This window comes from Pristis pectinata, chromosome 2 (genome assembly GCF_009764475.1).
Source record: "Pristis pectinata isolate sPriPec2 chromosome 2, sPriPec2.1.pri, whole genome shotgun sequence".
NCBI lineage: Eukaryota > Metazoa > Chordata > Chondrichthyes > Rhinopristiformes > Pristidae > Pristis > Pristis pectinata.
The window spans coordinates 138,573,447-138,597,702 of record NC_067406.1 but is presented as its reverse complement, the minus strand read 5'-3'; the positions used below and the strand labels follow the sequence as shown (position 1 = coordinate 138,597,702).

Here is a 24,256-nt window from a genome sequence, read left to right as displayed (position 1 = left end):
AAAACAGTTCATTCCTTATGGTGTAAGTTCATGACTACATCTTTCTCATCTGGGAAGAAGAAGACATTGCTGTGGAGTAAGAGATTCTAATCTATATTTGTAATCTTGATCTATATTAATGACCGAGACCAGTGGGTAGAAGGCATAATTTCTGAATTTTGAAATAGCAGAGGAGGTCATGATAAATTACTGGAGGATAAAAAACAGGCAGGTAGAATGGGCAGATGTGTGGCAGGTGCAGTTCAATGTGGAGGAACGTAAGGTGAAGTATTTTGATAGGAAGAATGAGATAAGGAATAAAGAATATTGTCCAAAAAGAGAAGAGGGACAGTGATGTGTGTTCATAAATCACTGAAAGTGGTTGGGAAAACAGCTGGTAAAACATAAACAATTCTGGGGTTTAGAACATAAGAAATAGGAGCAGGAGGAGGCCATCTGGCCCGTTGAGCCTGCTCCGCCATTCAATAAGATCATGGCTGATCTGGCCGTGGACTCAGCTCCACCTACCTGCCTTTTCCCGATAACCCTTAATTCCCCTACTGTGCAAAAATCTACCTGACTTTGTCTTAAATATATTTAATGAGGTCGCCTCTACTGCTTTCCTGGGCAGAGAATTCCACAGGTTCACTGCTCTCTGGGAAAAGCAGTTCTTCCTCGCCTTCTCCCTGTGTCTGCGTGGGTTTCCTCCGGGTGCTCCGGTTTCCTCCCACATTCCAAAGGTGTACGAGTTAGGAAGTTGTGGGCATGCTAAGTTGGCACCAGAAGCGTGGCGACACTTGCGGGCTGCCCCCAGAACATTCTACGTAAAAGATGCATTTCACTGTGTGTTTCGATGTACATGCGACTAATGAAGATATCTTATCCATCCTAAATCTACTCCCCCGAATCTTGAGCCTGTCCCCCCAAGTTTTAGTCTCACCTACCAGTGGAAACAACCTTCCTGCCTCTATCTTATCTATCTCTTTTGTGATTTTATATGTTTCTATAAGATCCCCTTTCATTCTTCTGAATTCCAGCGAGTATAGTCCCAGGAGACTCAATCTCTCCTCATAGACTAACCCCCTCATCTCCGGAATCAACCTGGTGAACCTCCTCTTCACCACCTCCAAAGCCAGTAAGGAGATCAGAGGTTTATCAATAGAGGCATAGGGTATAAAAGCAGGGAAGTCAAGTCAAGTCGAGTTAATAGTCATGTGCACAAGTACATTGAGGTACAGTGCAATGAAAAGCTTGCTTAAAGGATCACAGGCACAGGTCTGGCCTCAACTAGAGTATTGTGCTCAAGTATACATGCTTCTTTATGTGAAAAGTGTGAAGGCATTGGAGAAGGTTCAGAAAAGATTTACAAGGATGATGCTTGGAATGAGGGACTTCCATTACAAGCACAGATGAGAGAGGCTGGCGCTCTTTAGAGAAGACAAGGCTGAGGGGCGATTTGATAGAAGTCTATAAAATGATGTGTGGTCAGGACGGAATGGATAGTGGGAGGTTGGTCCTGTTGGTGGAGGGGTCGAGGACAAGAGGTCACAGGTATAAAGTTAAGATATTTATTTATTGGTCACATGTACATCAAAACACACAGTGAAATGTGTCTTTTTATGCTACTGAGAATGTTCTGGGGGCAGCCCGCAAGTGTCGCCACACTTCCGGTGCCAACATAGCATGCTCACAGCTTCCTAACCCGTACGTCTTTGGAATGTGGGAGGAAACCGGAGCACCCGGAGGAAACCAATGCAGACACGGGGAAAACGTACGAACTCCTTACAGACAGTGGCGGGAATTGAACCCGGGCCACTGGTGCTGTAATAGCGTTATGCTAACCTCTACACTACCGTGCCACCTCCTAAAGGGTAAGAAGGTTAGGGCTGATGCGAGGAAAGACCATATTTTTATGGAGAATATGGTTGGAATCTGGAATGCCTGCAGACGTGGTGGAGGCAGGTTCCCTTGTGGACCTGGAGAAAATCGGATAAATTTTTAGTGAGGCAAAAATTGCAAGGCCACAGAAAGGAGCTGGGGGAGGAGATGGGAGATGGGGATGGGGTGTTGTTCTAATACAGATCCAGTGAAGACACAAAGGGCCAAATGGCCTCCTTTGGTGCTGTAACCATTCAATGATTCCATGATAATCATTAACATCTTTGAGAAAGGAGGTCCAATTGTGGTAATTACAAAGGGGTCTCTCTACAGTCTGTCACAGGGCAAGTTATCACAAAGGTCTTCCTCAATCACCTGCATTCAGAGTCCAAAGAGCTCCTCCCAGTGTTGTATTGGATTCTGTCCATCAAGAGCTGCTATGTACATGATTATCATCTCCTGATAAAACCAAGGGAAGTGCAAAGGACAGCGGTCATCACCACACATGGACATCTTTGATGTTACAAAAGCTAGCTGAGAGGGTTGATGGAGAATCCTTCTCCCACTTGTCTGTCCTCAGAAATCCTTCAACGTCCTATGCCATGGAAGTCTTGATCATAATGTGAGGGTCCATCACAAACCCAATCTCAATCCAGTCTGTGGTCAAGAACGACTGTGGCACTACAAAAACCCTCTTCTCAATCTTTCTTTCTGCAATACTACACCTCACCTTGAAACAGCTTCCAACTACAATGGAGTTAAACTAAAGGATGAGTGGGGAATGTTCCATCTCCAACATTGTTGCTGCTTCAGTATCAAGACCACCTGAGTTAAGGTGTCCGAGTCATTGAATTTTTCACTGTGGAACCAGAAAGGATGGGCCTTACATTAGGCATCAAAAGGCAAAGGATGCTGACCAACCTGCTTCCACTACACAATACTGTCCCCACCCAACAACAATCGAGATCCATAGCAAGATCGTGGATCACTTTCAACACATTGGGAGTTATCTTAGTATTTCTCCCTCAGTCTCTCTCAGTGAAGGCTAAGGAGATCAAGCTGTCTCCAAAACACCCTCCAAATCCATTTTTGGGGGAGAGGATAGTGGTGTTCTTTTCCAGGCCAGTGTCTCGAGGATCAAGGCACTGAAATATCTGGCCAGTTCCAAAGGGTGGCTCATGTCATCTGCCTGCCCAACACTGGACTCCTGAAACAAGGGCTCCACATTGGTCTCCATCACAGCAAGAGATTTTCTGGAGGACAAAGAAATGGTTCAGGTTGGTTCTCTAATTCTTATAGAGTCATGGAGTTGTACAGCACAGAAAGAGGTCCTTTGGCCCATCACATCCATGTTGTACCTATCTACTAGTCCCGTTTATCTGCACGTTCCATGGCCTTTTATGCCTTGGTGATTCAAGCGCTTATCTAAATATTTCTCAAATGGAGACACAAGAGACTGCAGATGCTGGAATCTGTAGCAACATACAATCTGCTGGAGGAACTCAACTGGTCGAGTTGAATCTATGGGGGAATTGTTGATGTCTTGGGTCAAAACTCTGCATCAGGACTGAGAGTGGAGAGGGGAGATCATCGAGAGGAGGATCTTCTCCCCTCCCCACTCTTCCTGATGCAGGGTTTCCATCCGAAATGTCAACAGTTCCTTTCCCCCCGCGGATGCTGCTCGACCTGCTGAGTTCCTCCAGCAAGTTGTGTGTTCCTCTATTTCTTAAATGTTGTGAGAGTCTCTGACTCCACCACTTCCTCAGTTAATGCGTTCCAGATTCCAACCATCCTCTGTCTGGAAAAAAAATCGACCGAGATCCTCTCTGAACCGCTACCTCTTACATTAAACCTAAATCCTCTTGTTTTAGTCACCCCACCATGGGAAAAAGATACTTACAATCTACCCTATCTACCTCTCTCATAATTTTTAAAAATTCCTTCTTGCAGAATTGCAGCATCCTTCATCGATTCATGGTTTGCAAGTGCTCAACATAAAACATTATAGCATAGTACAGGCCCTTCGGCCCACGATGTTATGCCGACACTTTATCCTGCTCTTAGATCTATCTAACCCTTCTGTCCCACATAGCCCTCCATTTTTCTATCATTCATGTGGCTATCTCAGAGTTTCTTAAATCTTCCTAGTGTATCTGCCTCAGCAACCTCTGCCGGCAGTGCATTCCACGCGCCCACCACTCTCTGTGTAAGAAACTTACCTCTGACATCCCCCCTATACCTTCCTCCAATCACCTTAAAATTACGTCTCCTCGTGTTTGCCATTGTCGCCCTGGGAAAAAGTCTCTGACTCTCCACTCGATCTGTGCCTCTCATCATCAACGTAGGAAAGGAACATTCAGATAGGAACTGAGCACCTTGCATTTCTACAATGGCAGCACCCAGAGGACTCTCTCGCTCGCAACATCCAAAACTACCCACCCACCTGCCTGCCTTGTAAAGCACCTCCTGCCCCGCTTGTGGCAGAGTTTGCTGGTCAACAATAGCCTCATCAGCCACCTCAGAACCTACAGAAGAGGAGTGGAAGCAAGCTATCCTCGACTCCTAGGAGTGCCAAAGTGGATTTTCCAAGAGGCTGCAGATGCTGGAATCTGAAGCAACAAACAGTCTGCTGGAGGAACTCAACGGGTCGGGCAGCATCTGTGAGGGGAAAGGAATTGTTGACGATTCAGGTTGAAACCCTGCATCGGGACTGAGAGTGGAGAGGGGATGATGGCCGGTGTAAAGAGGAGAAGGGGAGTGTGGTCAGACGGGAGTCCAAGGTGATTGGTGGACTGAAGAGGGGTGGAAGATGACAAGTAGCTTGCCCCAAGTAGGGGAGGAGAGGGGAGGTGGAGTTGGGAGATAGTGGCAGTTGAAATGATAGGTGGAGGCAGACAAAGAGATGGAGGCAGGCTGCAGATTTTCTGCAGCAGGTTGCTTGTTCCTCTCAATTCTCCTGGAAGTGCTGAGCCTGCTTTGTCTCTTGTACTTCCCTGACTGACCAGAAGTGTCAGTGTTGAGCAACCATAGAGGCAACAGAAGGTTGTGACCAATCATTTAAACCGTGAAATTAAAATAGTGTATTTTTTCTCACAGGATTCAAAGATTTAGTTTGAAACTTAATTTGTTTCAGTTGAGTAAAAGGTCAAATCATTTCCGCGGTCAGAATTGCTGTCCAGGAGGAAGAAAATTGAAACGTAATTATCATGTTAGCCTTCACGGTCCAATATAAAACACTCAAACCAATACAGTCAGTCAGATCAACAAAGAGGTGTGAGAGACAAGATTTCAAGAGTTCACAGGTAAAAGCATCAGATCTTCCTGAAACTCATGAGATGTGGCCCAGGATTTGTATAGGGCCTGATTTTGCATGTTTATCCCCAGAGGAGTACTGATGATGCAACCTGGTTGTAGTAGCTTCTTGCTGCTCTTGTGGGTGTTACATCTGCCTCATGGTGATTAGTAAGAGAATGATTTATCACTTTACTGATCAAGCCATTATTCTGAGCTATCTAAATTGCAAGGCACGTTGCCACGGCAATGCTGCCTCATTGAAGGAACAGTACAGGATAGGTTTAGCATAAGTGGGCTCTTGTGTGTATTTTCAACAGCTCCTGTAGACGGAGGTTCAGAATATGTTACTGCTACCTTCTGCCTTCATCAGCACCCTTGTTCTTCCCCACAGTGGCTGTGCAGGCACCTGAGCCAGATGCTGCAGAGGGACAGACACACCACTCTCTGTAAACTTCGACCCGTGTATCCTTCCTCACACCAACTATTCCAACATCACCCTTATGCTGTCATATACCCACTCCTGGTCCAGAAATGCCTCACAACCTCTCGTGCTTGAGGGCAATTCCCTCCATTGTCTCACCCCTCCCTATCCCTATTCTCCTCCCCTCTACAAACCTCTGAGGTATCAGCATTTTGTCATAATTATGGAAACAGGCCTTTCGGCCCAACTCATCCATGCTGACCAAGATGACTCCCTGAGCTAAACCCATTGTGTGTGTTTGGCGCATATCCCTCTAAACCTTTTCTGTCCATGTAACTGTCTGAATGTCTTTTAAATGTTGTAATTGTACCCACCCTTATAGCTCATTCCATATACCCACCAACCTCTGGGAGAAAAAGTTGCCCCTCAGATCCCCTTTAAATCTTTCCCCTCTCATCTTAAACCTATGCCCTCTAGTTTTAGACTCCCCACCCTTATGAAAAGACGGTGACCATTCACCTTATCTTCACCCCTCGTGATTTTACATTCTCTATGACGCCACCCCTCAGTCTCCTACACTCCATGAAAAACAACCCCCAGCCTGTCCAGTGTCTCCTTATAACTCAAGCCCTCCAGTCCTGGCAATATCCTGTGAATCTTTGCTGCACACTTCCCAGTTTAACGACATCCTTCTGATAGCTAGGCGACCAAAACTGCACACAATGCTCCAATTGCAGTCTCAGCAACTTCTTGTACAGCTGTAACATGATGTCTCAACTCTTGTACTCAAATCCTTCTCTAATACTGGCCTCTTGCTTATCACAATTTTGTTTGTTCCACAATTGCTGCATTCGCTGTCTGTTCTGGAATTCCCTCCCTAAACCTTCCCATCTCCAAACTTGCCTTGAATCACTCTTAAGAAAAGTACCTATCTGACTGAAGTACTGTACAATTCTACCAGCATCTCCTTATGAGGATGGGTTCGAATGTTGTTTGATAATTTCACCTGCAAAGAACTTTGTCATGTTTTATCACACTGAAGCTGCTAGTATAAATCCATGTTGTTGCTATTTTGCAGATGTTCATCTTAAAGAGCTCCAATTGGATGGTGTATAAATGCAAGCTGTTGCCACTCCAAACAGAAGAACAAACAAACATAAGAAAGATAAATGGAAGTAGGCCATTCAGCCCTTGTGTCTACTCCACTGTCCAGAAGATCATAGCTTTGCTTTTTCACTTGAGTGAAATTTCCTCTACTAACTCCATTTCTTGTGATTCCCATAAGATTCCAAAATCCCAATCTGTTAAAAAGGGGAGCATGTTGGGATTGTTCATCGGATACAACAGGAATGGTGCAAGGAGTCAATGTATGAACCCGGAGACATACTGGTCTCTGCTATGTGGCAGTGGGATGATGCATTACAGGCACTTACTTGCTTCCCTTTGGGACAGGCGCTTGACAAAGAGAATGCAGGGGTAATATCGGACACATAAGGGACTGCAGATACTGGAATCTGGAGCAATAAGTGAGCTGCTGGAGGAACTCAACGGGTCAGGCAGCATCTGTGGAGGGAAATGGGCAGTCGATGTTTCGGGTCAACACACTTCATCTGGACTCTTTCAGGTTTTGACCCAAAACGTCGACAGTCCATTTCCCTCCACAGATGCCGTCTGACCTGCTGAGTTCCTCCAGCAGCTTGTTTTTTGCAGAGGTAGTCTTACTGTGTCTGAGGTGTCTATAACCAATGGTAACAGTCTTTAAAAAAGAGGGGAGATGGGAAGAAACTTCTTCCCCAGAGGGTAGCCATGTTTGGAATTCTGTCCTCAGAAGTGTTAGGAGGCTTGGTTTCAGTCGAGACAGCGATTGATCGATTATGGGATTTTATAGGAATCAATGGATATGGGATCAGTGCAGGAAGGTTCACTCAGGTGAGAAAGCTATGATCTTTCACAGGGTCATCAAAGGGTTAATGTCACACCTCCAGCTGTTGGCTCAGAATTAGATCTTAGCCACTGAATCGTGGAACTTGAAATTGGGACAACACTTTTCTCAGGCTTTGGAAAACCAGGCAGAGTGTCTGTCTCCATCTGGGCTGTGCTAGTATCTTATGCCAACTTGGGTAGGATGCACTATAGTCACACTGAGGCAAGTTGTTATGCTTGTTATTTATGTTAATTGGTGGCCCTAATACTTACTTCAGCTTCATTTCAACTATTCGACCCTGTCAGATCTAGTTCATTGATCTTTGACAAACATCCACAAACTAATTCTCAATGAAAGGTGCCACCAGGAACAGGCACAAGGATTGGGAAACTTTTCTGACCAGAAGCATAATCACTTGGCACATGAGTTGTCCATTCAATCCCTCAAGCCTATTCTGCCATTGAATAAAATCATGGTTGATTCGACCATTGACTCAATTCCATTCTCCCGCTTATCCCCCATAACTTTGGATTCCCCTGTGCTCTAAACACCTTTATATATTCACCCTGAATATCTTCAGTGACTGATCATCCACATTTCTCTGGGAGAAAGAATTCCAAAGGTTCACGAGCCTCTGAGAGAAGAAATTCCTCCTCAACTCTTGTCTCCAATGAATATCCCTTTATACCAAGATAGCGTTACCTTCTTTCAGCAGGAGAAGAATCTCCTCAGCATCTACCCTGTTTTTTTGTACCTCAGTTCAACTAATACACAGTTCTAGCATAACTGAATTCAATGGCAAAATCTACTAGAATTTCAATGTCTTACATTTTATGAAATAAGTTTATCAGTCACAAGAACACAAGAAAATAGGAGCAGGAATAGGCCTTCAGACCCCTCAAGCCAGCTGCTTCAATATAACAATGGCTGATAGAGTCATAGATTCAAAGAGTAATCCCCCAAGGAAGCAGGTGCTTGGCCCAACTCATCCATGCCAACCAAGGTGTCCTTCTAAGCTAGTCGCATTTGCCCGCATTTGGCCATATTGCTCTAAATCTTTCCTATCCATTGTTAGATTTGACTGTTTTTCGTAGTTTTTTTTAACATGTATAGTGTTTAGTACAGCTCAAGTGGCTGCACAAGGAATGGGTGTTTCCTAGCTTATTGGTTCGTCCATCAGGTGAATATGTGTTTTCTCATTGGTTGGTTTTGCCACAGGTACCGAATAGGTTTTCTGATTGGACTATTGTTAGCTAAGGAGTACCTCTTATCTCAGGTGTAAAAGGTGTCGGTTTTTGTTAATCACTCTTGTGCTTATCTCCCTCTCTTGCTCTCTCCCCCACCCCCCAGCCCTAGCTCACTTTTAGTTCCTTTTGTCTCGGCTCATCTCCTAGTAGTAAAGCTTGTGCCATTTGCTCTGTGACTGTTTATTTGTTTTAAACTTTTCCAATAAAACTTTGTGAAGCACCAAGTTGTTTTCACTCATTCTTGGACTCCTGAAGAAACCTGTGGTTTTGAAAATAACAGAATCCAACACGATGTACCTGTCCAAATCTCTTTTAAATGTGGTTATTTTACCTGCCTTATGTTATTGTACCTGCCTTAATATCCATGATGACCTCAGCTGTACTAGTTCTTCACAACTCTCAATTCCTTGATCTTTCAAATATTTATCCATCTCCACCTTAAATATACCTAATGACCTGGTCTCCACCACCCCCGGGGGCAGAGAATTCCAGAGAGTCACCACTCTCTGAAAGAAGACGTTTCTTCAAACCCCAGTTTTAAATGACTAGCCCCTTATCTTGTAGCTATGTCCCCTTGTTCAAGACTCTCCCACTGGTGAAAACATTTCAGCATCTACCCTGTCAAGTCCCCTTCAGATCATACATGTTTGAATCTCTCCTCTTCCATCAGGTAGAAGATACAGGAGCCTGAGGGCACGTACCACCAGGCTTAAGGACAGCTTCTACCCCACTGTGATAAGACTATTGAATGGTTCCCTTATATTGATGAGATGGACTCTGACCTCAGGATCTACCTTGTTGTGACCTTGCACCTTATTGCACTGCACTTTCTCTGTAGCTGTGACACTTTACTCTGTACTGTTATTGTTCTTACCTGTACTACCTCAATGCACTCTGTACTAACTGCACTGTATAATGAATTGATCTGTACGATCGGTATGCAAGACAAGTTTTTCACTGTACCTCGGTACAAGTGACAGTAATAAACCAATACCAATACCAATATCACCCCTCATTCTTCTAAACTCTAAAGAATACAGTTCCAAACTGTTTAGCCTGTCTTGACAGGTCAACCAAAACTCAAACTGGTTCTATAACACGAATCAGTGGACTCATTGTCAATACGATACTTTTCTTCCATGGTTTGGACATAGACTGTGCATTCCTACCTGAGAAACAAAGGCCTTTGCAGTCTGTGGGCTCAGGAAGAGAATAGCGCGGCGTAGGGTGTCCCGGTACCGATTCATCTCTTCCAAGCGCATTGTGGCAAACATGGTGCTGATCATCCTATTGATGTTACTTTCCACCTTCTGTAGAGCGACATCCATTCCCTGCTGGGAGGCTTTGTCCAGAAAATCCTGAATCCCACGAATATCTGGCAGGTGAAGGATAATAATTATCCTATTAAATAACAGGTTAAACTATGGAATCTCGAGTAAGGACTTTCTGAACCTGCAATACTTTTGAGAAAAGTTACTTCTGTGCAAATTTTGTATAAAAGTTCATTGTGCAGTCTCTGGCTATATTCCAGGTTAAGACTTTTGGGCTAGATGAAGGTGCAATGAGATGGTAGAAAACATAGTGTTGGGTTCACCTTATTGTTCACCACGTAATCTATGATATTGAATATTTTATCATCATTATAAACTGTAGTTTACACACCATACTTTAGCATACTTTAGATATTAAAGTACTGTATTTAATAATGATCTGCGAAATTAGGTGGCACACTGGGGCTGCTGCCTCAGAAGTGACCCAGGTTCAATCCTGACCTCAGGTGTTGTCTGTGTGGAGTTTGCAAATTCCTCCTGTAACCGTCTGGGTTTCCTCTGGGTGCTCTCATTTCCTCCCACATCCCAAAGACAGGCAGATTGGTCAGTTAATATGTCTGCTGTAAATTGGCCCTAGTGTTGGTGTGTGGTGGCACCTGAGGGGAGTTAATGGGAATGTGGTGAGAATACATTATGGAGAAAGTTAATTTGGGGATGTGATTGCTCTCTGAGTGAGCATAGACTTAATGGAGCCAATGGCTTCCTTCTATGTCAGAGGAAATGTGTAAAGCAACAACACATTTTCCTTTGAAAGCTAACTTTATCACTAAGATTCTGGACCTAAATTTCGCCACAGTTTCTGATCTATGTCTAAATACCTCTCCTTGTTCAAAGTCTTTGGACAATATCCTCACACCTCAATGTCCAGCTCCTTCTTGTTTCTCACAGTCTGACTGCTTGAAGTCAACTTTCACTAAAGTCAAGTACAACATCAGGAAAATGTTATTTAAATGGAGAAGAACTGGTAAATATCGGCATTCAGAGACAGCAGGGTGTTGGCATATACAAAACACAAAATGTTAACAGGTGGATGAAAATAAAAGAAAAACTGTGGAAACGAAGTAAAACAAAACAGAAGATGCTGGAGAAACTCAGCATGTCAGTCTTCAGTCTGAAATGTTAACTCTGTTTCTCCTTTCACAGATGCAGCCCATGAACATGCAAAAACAATAACTAGCAGATGAATGGAATATTGGCCTTCATTGTGTGTGGTGGTGGGGGTGAGTTGGGATGGGGGATTTGAGTCTAAAACAGGGAAACCTTAGTACAAGTACACAGGGCTCTGGTAGGACCACACCTGGAATACTGTGAACAGTTTTGTTCTCCATTTTCAGAAAGGATATACTTAACCTGGAGGCAGTGTGGTAAAGATTCACCAGATTGATTCCAGGATTGAAGGATGGTCTTATTAGGAATGACTGCAGAATGAGCCTACTGTCTCTGAAGTTTAGAATCATGAGAGGTGACCTCACTGAAACTTGCAAGACTTGGAGAGTTGAACAAGGTGGATGCTGGAAGGGATCTGGAACTAGGGGAAAGTCTTAGGATAAGGCATCAGATTGAAATGAAGAGGAATTTTTCTCTCAGATGACTATGAATCACTGGAGTTTAATACAGAGAGCCTTGGATACTGAGCCATCATTTCAGACTTAAGACAGATTTTTGGACCACATGAGAAGAGAGGGTCATGGGGATCGGGCAGAGGCCAATCAGAAAATCAGTGATGGAATGGTCAAGCAGGTTTGCAGGGCTGAATGGCCTATTCTTGGACCCATGTCTTATGTTTAGACTCATGAATGTGACCTCAGTCATTTGTCCTTCTTATCCTCCCCACAACATTCAATCACACCATCACCCTCCCATGTCCAGCTCCATAGGCCTGTCCCTGGATGGTTCCACTCCCATTCTTCCACACACAGTCAGGGCATTTTCAGCCAGTGTTTCTCCTCCCATTCCCAGGACACCTTCATTAAAGTCTCACAGAAGAACTGAGGCCATGCCCGACTTTAAGACCTAAGACATCCCGTGATGAAAAACACGATGATGCTGGAAGAAATTAGCAGGCCAGGCAGCATCCGTGGAGAAAAGCAGGTGGTCAACGTTTTGGGTCAGGACCCTTCTCTCAGTCCTGAAGAAGGGTCCCGACCTGCCTGCTTTTCTCCATAGATCCTGCCTAGCCTGCTGAGTTCCTCCAGCATCATCGTGTTTTCCATACAGGTTCCAGCATCTGCAGTCCTTTGTTTCCGCAAGACATCCCGTGATGTCATTCAAGAAAGAGCCACAAAGTGCACCCAGCCACAGGAGAACTGTTCCGTTGAAGGGTCCCTGGATCTGAAATGTTCACTGTTCCTCTTCCCACTGCTGAGTGTTTTGAACATTTTCTGGTTTTATTTTAGATTTCCAGCATCTGCAATTTGTTATCTTTTGCAGAAGAATGCTCCAATTATTCTGGTCAATACTTTATCCACAAAAATATGGTTATGTACCTCATTCAGGTTTGAATGCAAAGTTAGCCATCATGTTTACCCACATTACAATGCCTTCTCTCTTTGTCTCCCTCTCTCATTTTATGATCCTTCAGCACCCTTCTCCCTCTTCAGGGTGGTTATGCCCTGTTAATCATTCCCTCTTGCATTGCCCCACCAGTAGGGTCAAAATCAACCTCGACTGATTGTCTGGATTTTCATTGTGCAGCCGCCCCACTCTCTCTGCTTTACAAAAAGCTTCTGTTATCCACACTCCCAACCATTTATCAGCCAATCTCTCCATGCCTTTGCAAGCTACGTTCCCTTAACCCTTTCAAGATAGTTTCATCTCCTGCCACCATCCACCACCAACCCTCCCCTCCTTTTTATCTGAAGCTCCTCCGGACATGCTTCAATATTAAATCTAGCAAGTTATCACAATAAGAAGTATGACATGAAAAAAAGAAAAGAACATTAAAATTCTGAGAAAAGCTGCAAGACTTTCCAGTTATGTTAGCTGAATTAATTTACAATTGCGGTGGTCTGAGGTACAATTGAAGAGCTATCTGCAACCACAGATGTAATTGTGTTGTGGTTTTTCTTTGCCAGTCAACCTGCTGTGTGTTACAGTGTAAACAGGATGGCTTAAAGTTAATCTGCCTGCTGCCTGAAGCAACTTGATGTGTAGCAGTCGGAGGCAAATAGCAGTATCAGCAGAGCCGGAGTAATTACTATTGACGTGACTACAGAATAGGCAGAAGCACAAAGACACAGAATTATGCTGAAGAATACATCGAAACATCAAAACGTGTTCCTTAAGCAAATGTGTTACAATGTCAAAATCCAGAAAATTAAATTTAACAATCTGAAATAAATAATACCAGTGAAAATTAAGCTTCACCATTGCAATGCTTAAGAGGCCATGCAGAAGAAAGGGATTCGAGAGGAAGTGGCCATTTCGTTATATTTTACCAAGAAACCTAATGCGATTGCAAAACAACATTGTTTAAAGAATGTTGTTCTGCGGAGTTTATATTTGAGATAATAAACAATTCAGTGAATCGATAGGGTGCAAATTATGTGTTATTTTTATTCAGTCAATGAATATGAGTATTGCTGGCAAGGCTATCATTTATTGCCAAGCCATAGGTTTTTGCAAAAATATACTTTGTACACAAAATTTGCAAATACTTAACACAGTGCATTCATATGTCACCAATCACATTACAAGACAGACTGACATGATTTACATTATATCTGTATGGCATCAAATTATATCAGGGGCATAGATAGAGTGAGGACACAGTCTTTTTCCCAGGGTTGGGGAATCAAGAACTAGAGGCCATAGGTTCAAGTTGAGAGCGGAGAAATTTAATAGGAACTTTGGGGGCAACTTTTTTACACAAACAGTGGTATTTATGTGGAATGAGCTGCCAGAGGAAGTGGTTGAGGCAGGTACAAAAATGACTTTTAAGAGATAGTTGGACAGGTACATGGATTGGAAAGGTTTAGAAGGTCATGGCCAAACACTGGCAAATGTGACTAGCTTGGATGGGCATCTTGGTCAGCATGGATCAGTTGTTCCTGCTGTATAACTCCATGACTCTAAATGTTCTTTCACAGATCCCTTGAGCGGCAAGTTCAGAGAATAATTATGTGGGTTCCTGCCCCTCAGTGTGCACAGGTGAGACGGCATTAAACTGTGATCTTACCCCACCCCCCCCCCCCCACCCAACCCCAATGGCCTTGGTGGATACATCATGTTTCAGTTCAACCCTCAACATGTAGTCTTGGCTTCAGAATGTGCTAGCGTGCAACATTCAGCCATAAACAGTTCCTTGCACTGTAAGATCAGCAGGTTCTCGGCAGACTAAAGTGCATCTTTGATCGTACTGATAATCTTCCTGTAGCAGTCAATGACTGTCTTTGTGTCTGTCCCTGGGATCAGCCATGAGTCCTTTCTTGAACCTCAACAAAGACCACTACATCCCTTCTTGGCAAATGCACACTCCAGAAGGAAGATTATGATGGCCTTGGTTCCCACCACAGCTGCCTCAAGGATAGTGTGCTGAGGTGTTGAGATTGTGGCTGTGCATGAACCCTCATTACATTAGAACTGAATGGTTTGCTGGGTTATTTGAGAGGGCAATTAGGAATCAACGATGTATCTGTTGATCCAGAAGTCACACATTTCGTATTAGGATGAAATATTTCCTTCTCCAAAGAACATGAATGAATCATTTTTTTTTACATCTACTTGGCAGTTTTATGGTCACCGTTACTAATTCTAGAACTGTCTTACAGATTTATAGAATTCTCTGAGTATAAATTCCTCAGCTGTCATGGTGGGATTTGAACTTTTGTCTCTGGATCATTACTCTGGGTCTTTGGATTACTGGTCCAAAACACAACCACATAAATACTGGTGCTGGTCTGATGAGAATTTCTTACGGGTTTCTGCAGGCTCCTTAATAAAAGTTCTATTTATTTCTGTACCTGGTGAAACCTTGTGCTAAGCTACGTAATTCTTAATGACTTTCTGAAGCTAAAGAATTTTTCTTAAAGTATTTCTAAAGAATAATTTGAGCTAAGATGTGTCAATGCAAATCTTGAACTATGTTTTCATTGTGCAGACGCTGAGCAGTTAAATGAAATATAGACATTGCTAAGCTATAAACTACAATTAGATGGCACTCAAGTAACTGAGAAAATATGGACAAGACTAACTCATTGTCAACCAAGCACAGTTCCCAGTTTACGAAGCAGACATTTCATTACTCCATTGAAAGCTTTGCTCCAGAGAGTCAGGGAAGTAGGTACAAGCCTAAGAATTACCACTCCAGAAGTATTCATAGAATCATAGACATGTACAGCAAGGGCAGCACGGTAGCGTAGCGGTTAGCGTGACGCTATTACAGCGCCAGCGATCGGGGTTCGATTCCCGTCACTGTCTGTAAGGAGTTTGTATGTTCTCCCATGTCTGCGTGGGTTTCCTCCGGGTGCTCTGGTTTCCTCCCACATTGAAAAAACATACGGGTAGGTTAATTTGGGTTTAAAATGGGCGGTGCAGACTCGTTGGGCCAGAAGGGCCTGTTACCACGTTGTAAATAAAATTTTTAAAAAAATTTAAAAACAGGATCTTTGGCTCACTGAATCTGCACTGACCATCAACCATCCATTTATATTCATCTTACATTAATCCAGTTTTGTTTAAGTGCGGCACACAGAGAAGGGAACAGATAAAAGTATAAGCAAAGTACAAAGGATTTGTAGAACAAAGGAGTTGGAAAGGACATACATTTGGCCATACAATTTACAGGTGATCTGTATCTGAACTCCATCTGCTCACCTTGGTCCTGTAACCGGAAATGTATATCTGAACAAAAGTCACGTCAATGTTATCATTCTGCACGGGTAAAGATCTGTACCATGATCAAAGCAAGCAGGTCTTCTTTACTAATCGTTCAGCTACTTAATGTCGGGTTTTTTCTCCTTAATCATGTCTTGGGAATGTGGATATTGTTGGCAAGGCCAGCATTTATTGTCCATCCCTCAATGGCCTTGAACAAACTGTTTGCTCAGCCATTTCTGAGGACATTCAAGGAACAACTACAGGCTACGGGTCTGAGGTTACGTTTAGGTCAGATTGGGTAAGGGTGGCTGATTGGTGTAGCTGGTGAGTTGTTTTACGACGATCTAGTAGCTTTCGTGGACATCACTGCTAAGACAAGTTTATGTTAGTATTCCAGATTTTATCAACTGAATTTAAATTGTCCTGGTGCTCAGTTGGCAATGTGGAGCTGGAGTTAGATGAAGGCAAGGATGAAACCTGAAAAACAAAGGGTGCGATGGGCAATATCATGAGTTTCCAGTCTGTTAAGATATCTGCAATGTTACTTCAATGTGGCAGAGACAATTTTTCAGACCAAACCAAGCAGACCCCTGTAGAACCATAGTCGCAGAGTCATACAGCACGGAAACAGGCCCTTCAGCCCAGCTGGTTCATGCCAACCAAGATGCCCCATCCGAGCTAGTCCTATTTGCCTGTGTTTGGCCCATATCCTTCTAAACCTTTCCAATCCATGTACCTGACCAAGTGTCTTTTAAAAGTTGTTATTGTACCCGCCTCAACCACTTCCTCCGGCAGCTCGTACCATATTCGGACCACCCTCTGTATGAAGAAGTTGTCCCTCAGGTTTCCTTACTGTACTGTACTTATGTCAGAAATAAGAGTTTGAATGTGGTAGAAGAGGAAAAATAATAACAAAAAAATATACTTCACCCCTTAAGAGTAGTGATCCAAGTTAATACGACCACTTAAAAAAAAGCAAGCACATCAAAGGTTGATATCTTGGACAGACAGAATTGATAACCATGAAAATGACACTAATATTACTGATATCACTTACACTGTAGTCATGTTACAATAAGAATATCATAGAATGATAGAAATTTAGGGCAAAAAGGATGCCATTTGGCTAAAAATGTAAGTTTCTCCCATTTCCCTGCTCACAATCTGTGGTCTTGTAGGTTCAACATCTCAGGTGCTTATCTCTTTGAATGTGGTGAGGGGTTTTGCCTCCATCACCCTTTCAGGCAGAACCTTCTGAGCATTATGCATTATTTTCTGCTCAGTGATATTAAGCTGGGTGAAAGAAACATTTCACACCTCCCCTCTAATCCCACGAACAAATCCATGTCCCCCAATTATTGATCCAGCAATGGAAATGGGGCTTGCTTATCCAATCTATCTAGGCCTGCAGTAACAAAACATGAAATGCTAGAAATATTCAGTGGATCAGGCTGCATTTGTGGGAAAAGAAACAGACCTGATGTTTCAGGTCAAAATGATTTTTTATTTCAGATTTCCAGCATCTGCAGTTTTTGTTTGATTTTCACCGGGCCTCAGTAATACCTTCCCTCAGTTTGCTCAGGAGTACCAGAGAGGGAGTAAAAATGTTTGCAAAGATGTGGCTAGAACTAAGAAATTACCAGGGAAGGTTGAAGGTCTTGACTTGATGTATCTAGAGAAGGCTGTAGCGTGGTCTGCCAGCGGTCTTTATAAAGGGGTGCCGGCGAATCAAGACAGATCCAATGGTGAATACAACAGTGACACAAGAGACTACAGATGCTGGAATCTGGAGCAAAAAGTGAGCTGCTGGAGGAATTCAGCAGGTCAGGCAGCATCTGTGGAGGGAAATGGACTGTCAGTGTTTCAGGTTGAGGCCTTTCATCTGGACTGACAGTAGAAGGGAGATAGCCAGTATAAAGAGGTGAGGGAAAGGGGTGGAGCAAGAACTTGCAAGTGATAGGTGGATCCAGGTGAGGAGAGGTGATAGGTTTGGGGAAGAAGTTTCCAAATTTCCGCTACACTGCATGGGGGGAGAAAAGTGCTCATGGAGACACAAGAGACTGCAGATGCTGGAAGCTGGAGCAAAAACTGAGGTGCGGGAGGAACTCAGCGGGTCAGGCAGCGTCTGTGGAGGGGAACAGACAGTCGACGTTTCCGGTTGAGATCCTTTACCCAGAGTGGAGAACTCTGACTGTACCACTGACTCACGCACAAAATGACTGAGACAAAAGTGCAATTCAAAGAAAGCGAGATGAGCACAAGAGGAGGAAGAGGTGATCTGCTGATCTAGTGAACAGAAGAGGGGTGGGAGGCAAAGTGCGAAACATAAACACTGCGTGGACTGGACGAATTAAATGACCTGATTCTGTGGTCCAGGTTCCACACCGTTCTCTCCTGTAATGATCTTGATGGTGCCTTTCTTAATGAAATGTTATTATCATGTATTATGGCTTGCTGAGTGACATCGACAGTTCCTCAGTGAGGGTGGATCAATGTAAGTGGTGCTCAAATGTGTTTGACATTTTGCTCTTTTCAGTTTTCTCAGGAACGGAAGAGCACAGAATGAAAACACACAGCTGGTGCTTCATGTATCAAGGCAACCTGCCATGCACCAGCACAAAAACACACATCCTGGAGACTACACATGTGAGTTCCACAGGCAGAGTATGGGATGGATTATTTCATAAATGTGGAGAAAATGACTCAGAAATGCTAGAACTTCAGTCATTTTTGGAACGTGCCACACGTTAACATCTTGAAGGCCAGCCATCCAGTTAGTTCCATTTTGTCACAGACATCCGTTGTCATGGATACAGGACCCTGATCTGTTTTCTGCTTTCCTCATGTGGGAATCGAGAACTGGGGGTGCATATCCTTGGATAATGGGTTGCCAATTTTCCCAGGGTTGGGGAATCAAGAACTAGAGGGCATAGGTTTAAGGTGCGAGAGGAAAAATTTAAGACGAACTTGAGGAGCAACTTTTTGACACAAAGGGTGGTACATATGTGGAATGAGCTGCCAGAGGAAGTGGTTGAGGCAGGTACAGTAACAACATTTAAAAGACACTTGGACAAGTATGTAGACAGGAAAGATTTAGACGGTTATGGGCCAAACACTGGCAAGTGGGACTGGGGCTTGGAGTGGGGCTTCTTGGCCAGCATGGACCAGTTGGGCCGAAGGGCCTGCTTTCATGCTGTATAACTCTATGACCCTATGACAATCAAGAGCAAAGATGAGGAGGAATTTTTTTGTTTTCTACAGTTGTGAATCTTCAGAATTCTATACTGCAGAAGGATTTACAGGGTGTCCTTACAAGGCTGAATAAAAATACTTTTTGGGAATCAAGTATTTTGGGAATCAGGCAATCAGTTGTTGAGCAATACACAAAAAGCTGGTAGGGTTCAGTGAATCAGGCAGCATCTATAGAGGGAAATGAACACTTGACATTTTGGATCAGTTGATGTTTCTGGACCAGATGAAGGATCTCGACCCAAAACGTCGACTGTCCATTTCTCTCCACAGACGCTGCCTGGCCCGTTGAGTTCCTCCAGATTTTTGTGTGCTGCTCCAGATTCCAGCATCTGCAGTCTCTTGTGTCTCCAATCAATCGTTGAAGCCAACAATCAGATCAATTGTAATTTTATTGAAGGGCTGAACAAAAACTCTTGGGGCTGAATGTCCTGCTCCTAACTTCTAATGTTCTTTGTATCATTCTGCTCTGCGCAGAGAAGTCATGATTTAGATAATTATACATCTTGAAGGGGAGCTGTTTTCTAATTTATCTCCTCTGCTCTGATGAGATATTCACAGAGCTCTTTTAACATGACCATCATGCAATCCAGATAAAATTCCTCATCAAACTTGCTCCACTATTCAATAACATCACGGCTGAGCAAAGAGCAAATGTCTGCATCCAGTCTTCATATCCATATATGCCATTAGTGACCAAAATATATTGATCACAATCTTGAGAATACTCTGTGCCTGGGAATTCACTGCCCTCTGGAGAAGAGAATTCTAAAGGATCTCAACTCCTTGAGGGAAGATAATTACATCCCACTTTGAAATGGTCACCACCCCCCCCCCCCCCTTATCCTATGAACTAGGCTTCCTCATCCAAGGAAACAGCTTACTCTCCTTCTAACATTTTTCTAACGTTATTCTTCTTCACTTCCATTAAATACACAAGACAGTAATGGTTGCCATAATGCTTCACTCTCCAAACTTTGTTTCCATTAACTGAGCTACAGCTGATGGAGAACTGAACAGAAATGAATTTCAAAGCAGGGGATAAGTTCTACTCCTACCACACTGTGTCATAGAGTTATACAGCACACTAACAGGTCCTTTGGCCCAAGTGGTCCATGCCAACCAAGAAGCCTCATCCTATTAGCCAGCATTTGGCCCATCACCTTCTAAACCCCTCCAATCCACATACCTGTCCAACTGTCTTTTCAGAGTTGTTATTGTACCTTCCTCAACCACTTCTTCTGGCAGCTCGTTCCACATGTGTGTGAGAACAAATGACAAAGGGCAAATTTCAATTCCTGTGTGCTTTAAAGAGATGTAGAGAAGTCCAGAGGTTGCAGGCACATTCTATCCAATCTTTTTTTACAGGACAGCCCTACCTTCCCAGGAATCAATCTGGGAAACCCATTCTTGGTATTGATATTGGTTTATTATGGTCACATGTACAGAGATACAAACATAGAACAGTACAGCACAATACAGGCCCTTCGGCCCACAATGTTGTACCGACCTTTAAACCTCGCCTAAGACTATCTAACCTCTTCCTCCCACATATCCCTCTGTTTTAAATTTCTCCATATGCTTATCTAGTAATCTCTTGAATTTGACCAATGTACCAGCATCCACCACTGCCCCAGGCAGTGCATTCCATGCCCCAACTACTCTCTGGGTAAAAAACCTTCCTCTGATATCTCCCTTGAACTTCCCACCCATTATTTTAAAGCTATGCCCTCTTGTATTGGGCATTGGTGTCCTGGGAAAGAGGCGCTGGCTGTCCACTCTATCTATTCCTCTCAATATCTTGTACACCTCTATCATGTCTCCTCTCATCCTCCTTCTCTCCAAAGAGTAAAGCCCTAGCTCCCTTAGTCTCTCCTCATAATTCATACTCTCTAATCCAGGCAGCATCCTGGTAAATCTCCTCTGCACCCTTTCCAACGCTTCCACATCCTTCCTATAATGAGGTGACCAGAACTGGACACAGTCTCTAAGTGTGGTCCAACCAGAGTTTTACAGAGCTGCATCATTACCTCGCGGCTCTTAAACTTGATCCCTCAACTTTTGAAAGCTAACATCCCTTAAGTTTTTTTAACTACCCTATCCACCTGTGAGGCAACTTTCAGGGATCTGCGGATATGGACCCCTAGATCCCTCTGCTCCTCCACAGTACTCAGAATCCTGCCATTAACTTTGCCAGCATTTGGTCCATAACCTTACAGTGAAAAACCTTTGCTCTGTGTGCCATCCAGACGGATCATGCTATACATTATTACACCAAGGTACTAAAAAGAAAACAAAATGCTAAATATAGTGTTGCAGTTACAGAGAATGTGCAGTGCAGGTATACAAATAAAATGCAAGGGGCACGACAAGGGAGATGATTAGAAGCACCTCTAACAGTTTTGACAAATTTGGGTTAGTTTTGGAAGCCTTAGCTGGTTGGAATGGAATTGACCATAATTATTCCCCTCATTGGCCTGATAACTATCTATTTCTTTACTTCTCCTATGATATAACATGGTTTACTGGTGAATTGGCTCTATAGTAATGTATCTTTGTGGGTTCGTCTGCATGGATCATTATGAATTTTTGAATATTGAATCCTCATTCATGTGAATCATTTTTATGGTCCTGACGAAGTATCTCCAATCTGAAATGTTAACTCTGATTCTCATCTCACAGACACTGCTGAAGCATTTCCAGCATTTTCTGGTTTTATTTCAGATTTCCAGAATCTGCGGGGTATTTTTAATTTTAGTTTCATGGAGCCATACAGCAAGCAAACAGGCCCTTCAGCCCGCTGAGCTTGTGCCGGCCTTCAGCCGCCCATTTATACTAGTCCTACATTCATCCCTCTTTTGAAATCCTCATCAACTCCTCCCGGATTCTACCACTCATTCACACACTAGGGACAATTTACAGTGGCCAGCTAACCTACGGACCTGCACATTTTTAGGATGTGGGAGGAAACCCATGCACCTGGAGGAAACCCACACAATAACAGGGAGATTTGCAAACTCCGCACATACGCAGGCACTACCGGAGGTCAGGATTGAACCTGGGTCTCTGGCGCTGTGAGGCAGCAGCTCTACCAGCTGTGCCATTCTGCTGCTGACTATTTTCTTACCACTTTTATATCTCTTTGGTGGGGAGACAAGTTAGTAGTATACTCCAGGCTGGGTCATCTCTACTTTTATCTGCTTCCATAATCTCTGGTCAGGATTGATCATCTCCCTATATTTTTTGTTATATGGAAAGCAAAAGCTTTGTTTCATATAACACACCACTCATGCCAGGATCTTTAGAGGTTTTTCATGTTGAATATTACATCATTTTTCATCAGCCAGTCTTGTTATTTTTCAGTCTCAATACTATCGGTGAGGGAATAAAGAAATCCAAAAAGCAAAGCACAGTTTTATTAGTCTTGCCTTATTATTGCCTCGTTTCACTTAATATTTAATGGATGCACTTAATGAAATTAATTTCCCATGAAGCATCAAATCTCTTCATCTTTCCGTATGGATTTAGAACTCACCACTGGAAGATATCCCCTTGAAGACATATGCACAAGTTCAATACAATTGCTTTGGATCCTCAGTAATTAAACTGATGAAAGTAATTTGCACCGAGAATTCAATGACTGAAGAGGTCTCTGTTTTTATACTGGGTACTTAAAAATTAACTCATTCCACAGAATACCTGGGTGTGTAAATAGTTTGAAACATATGTGCAAGGCACTCTGTTAAACCATTACAGATAATTGTTCTGCCACAAACTAATGAAAGATTTCTACACAATGTTGTTGCATGTTCAATAAAAACTCACCTGTGCAATTTGGTTGATAACAATTCAACTATTCTAGAGATTTTTGCTGGGTAGTTAATAATGAAAAGGTTCTGGATAAATGTGCTGGGTAATTGATCTTGTTATAAACTGGAAGACCTGCTCATTGGGTCACAGTTGACAGAACAACACTTTAATTTTGTCTTTCTATTCACACTGAGGATAATTTTGGACTGGATCATGCAGGACCTGATCTGTGCTGTGTTGTCACACACTTCCACCAGCAAAAAAGCTCACAATAATTTTTTCTGGCCCTACAGCTCCCAATGTTCCTCTGGCACCACCACTGCCATGGTGCTCTTGCAAAATGTAGTGGTCTATGAGCTTCAACTGGGCCTCAGGCAACACAAACAGACTGCCCTTGAACTGCCTGATGTTCTCATGACAACTCATGTCCTTGATGATAATCAGAGCATTTAATAACAATTTAAGTACACAAAGAATTTCTAAAATAATTAATTACTAATTATTTGATAAAAATAATACATTCACTTTAATCACATTAAACATATATTACAAAAACATAAATTAACTAAAATAAATTTTAAAAACCTATACTTTCACTGACTTTTTTTAGTGAAGGCTGGCATCACTTTCAAAAAAATAAGGCCATAACAGGTGCACCAGCTAAGCTTGGCGTAAAACTTGAGGGGACAGATATGAAGTGTTCCTGATCCTTGGCTCAGTATCTCATGGACCGCCTCTGAATGCAGAGTCAAGTGACAGAGAGGGAGATGTGATGTACTGCCATCTGAACTCTAGCATGTTCTTTGTTGTGGTGTGCAGGTGCGGAGGTCCAGAATGCATGGACTACAAGCTGTTGGTTCTCTATTGAAGGCTAGCTCAATGTCAGTACACTCCAGAGCACTGACTTCTGGCCGCAGAACAGAATGTGTGAGATTAGTTTGACCAGCTGTTGATAGTTCAACTCATTTTAATTTCTAATGAAGTTTGTTTTACACAATCAGCCAAAGTCTTGAGAAACGTATTGAGCACTGACTTGTCAAACTAGAGGCCCCTCAAACGAGAGAGGGAGAGAGAGAGAGAGAGAGAGAGAGGGAGAGAGGAAGACAGAGAGGAGAGGGAGAGGGACAGTGAGAGAGGAGAGGGAGAGGGAGAGAGAGGGAGGGGGAGAGAGAGAGAGAGAGAGAGGGGGGGGGGAGAGAGAGAGAGAGAGAGAGAGAGAGAGAGAGAGAGAGAGAGAGAGAGAGAGAGAGAGAGAGAGAGAGAGAGAGAGAGAGAGAGAGAGAGAGAGAGAGAGAGAGAGAGAGAG

The 24,256-nt window shown here is 43.2% G+C and overlaps 1 protein-coding gene across 4 annotated transcripts in view; it reads right to left on the bottom strand.

Annotated features, from left to right (window-relative positions):
- grid2 (glutamate receptor, ionotropic, delta 2) overlaps window positions 1-24,256 on the bottom strand; it is a 930,013-nt gene that overhangs the window by 237,980 nt on the left and 667,777 nt on the right. For all 4 annotated transcript variants that reach the window (XM_052010062.1, XM_052010063.1, XM_052010064.1 and 1 more), the window contains one exon: window positions 9,913-10,118. In XM_052010062.1, coding sequence (XP_051866022.1) covers window positions 9,913-10,118 — 206 coding nt within the window. The remainder of the gene's footprint in view (window positions 1-9,912; window positions 10,119-24,256) is intronic.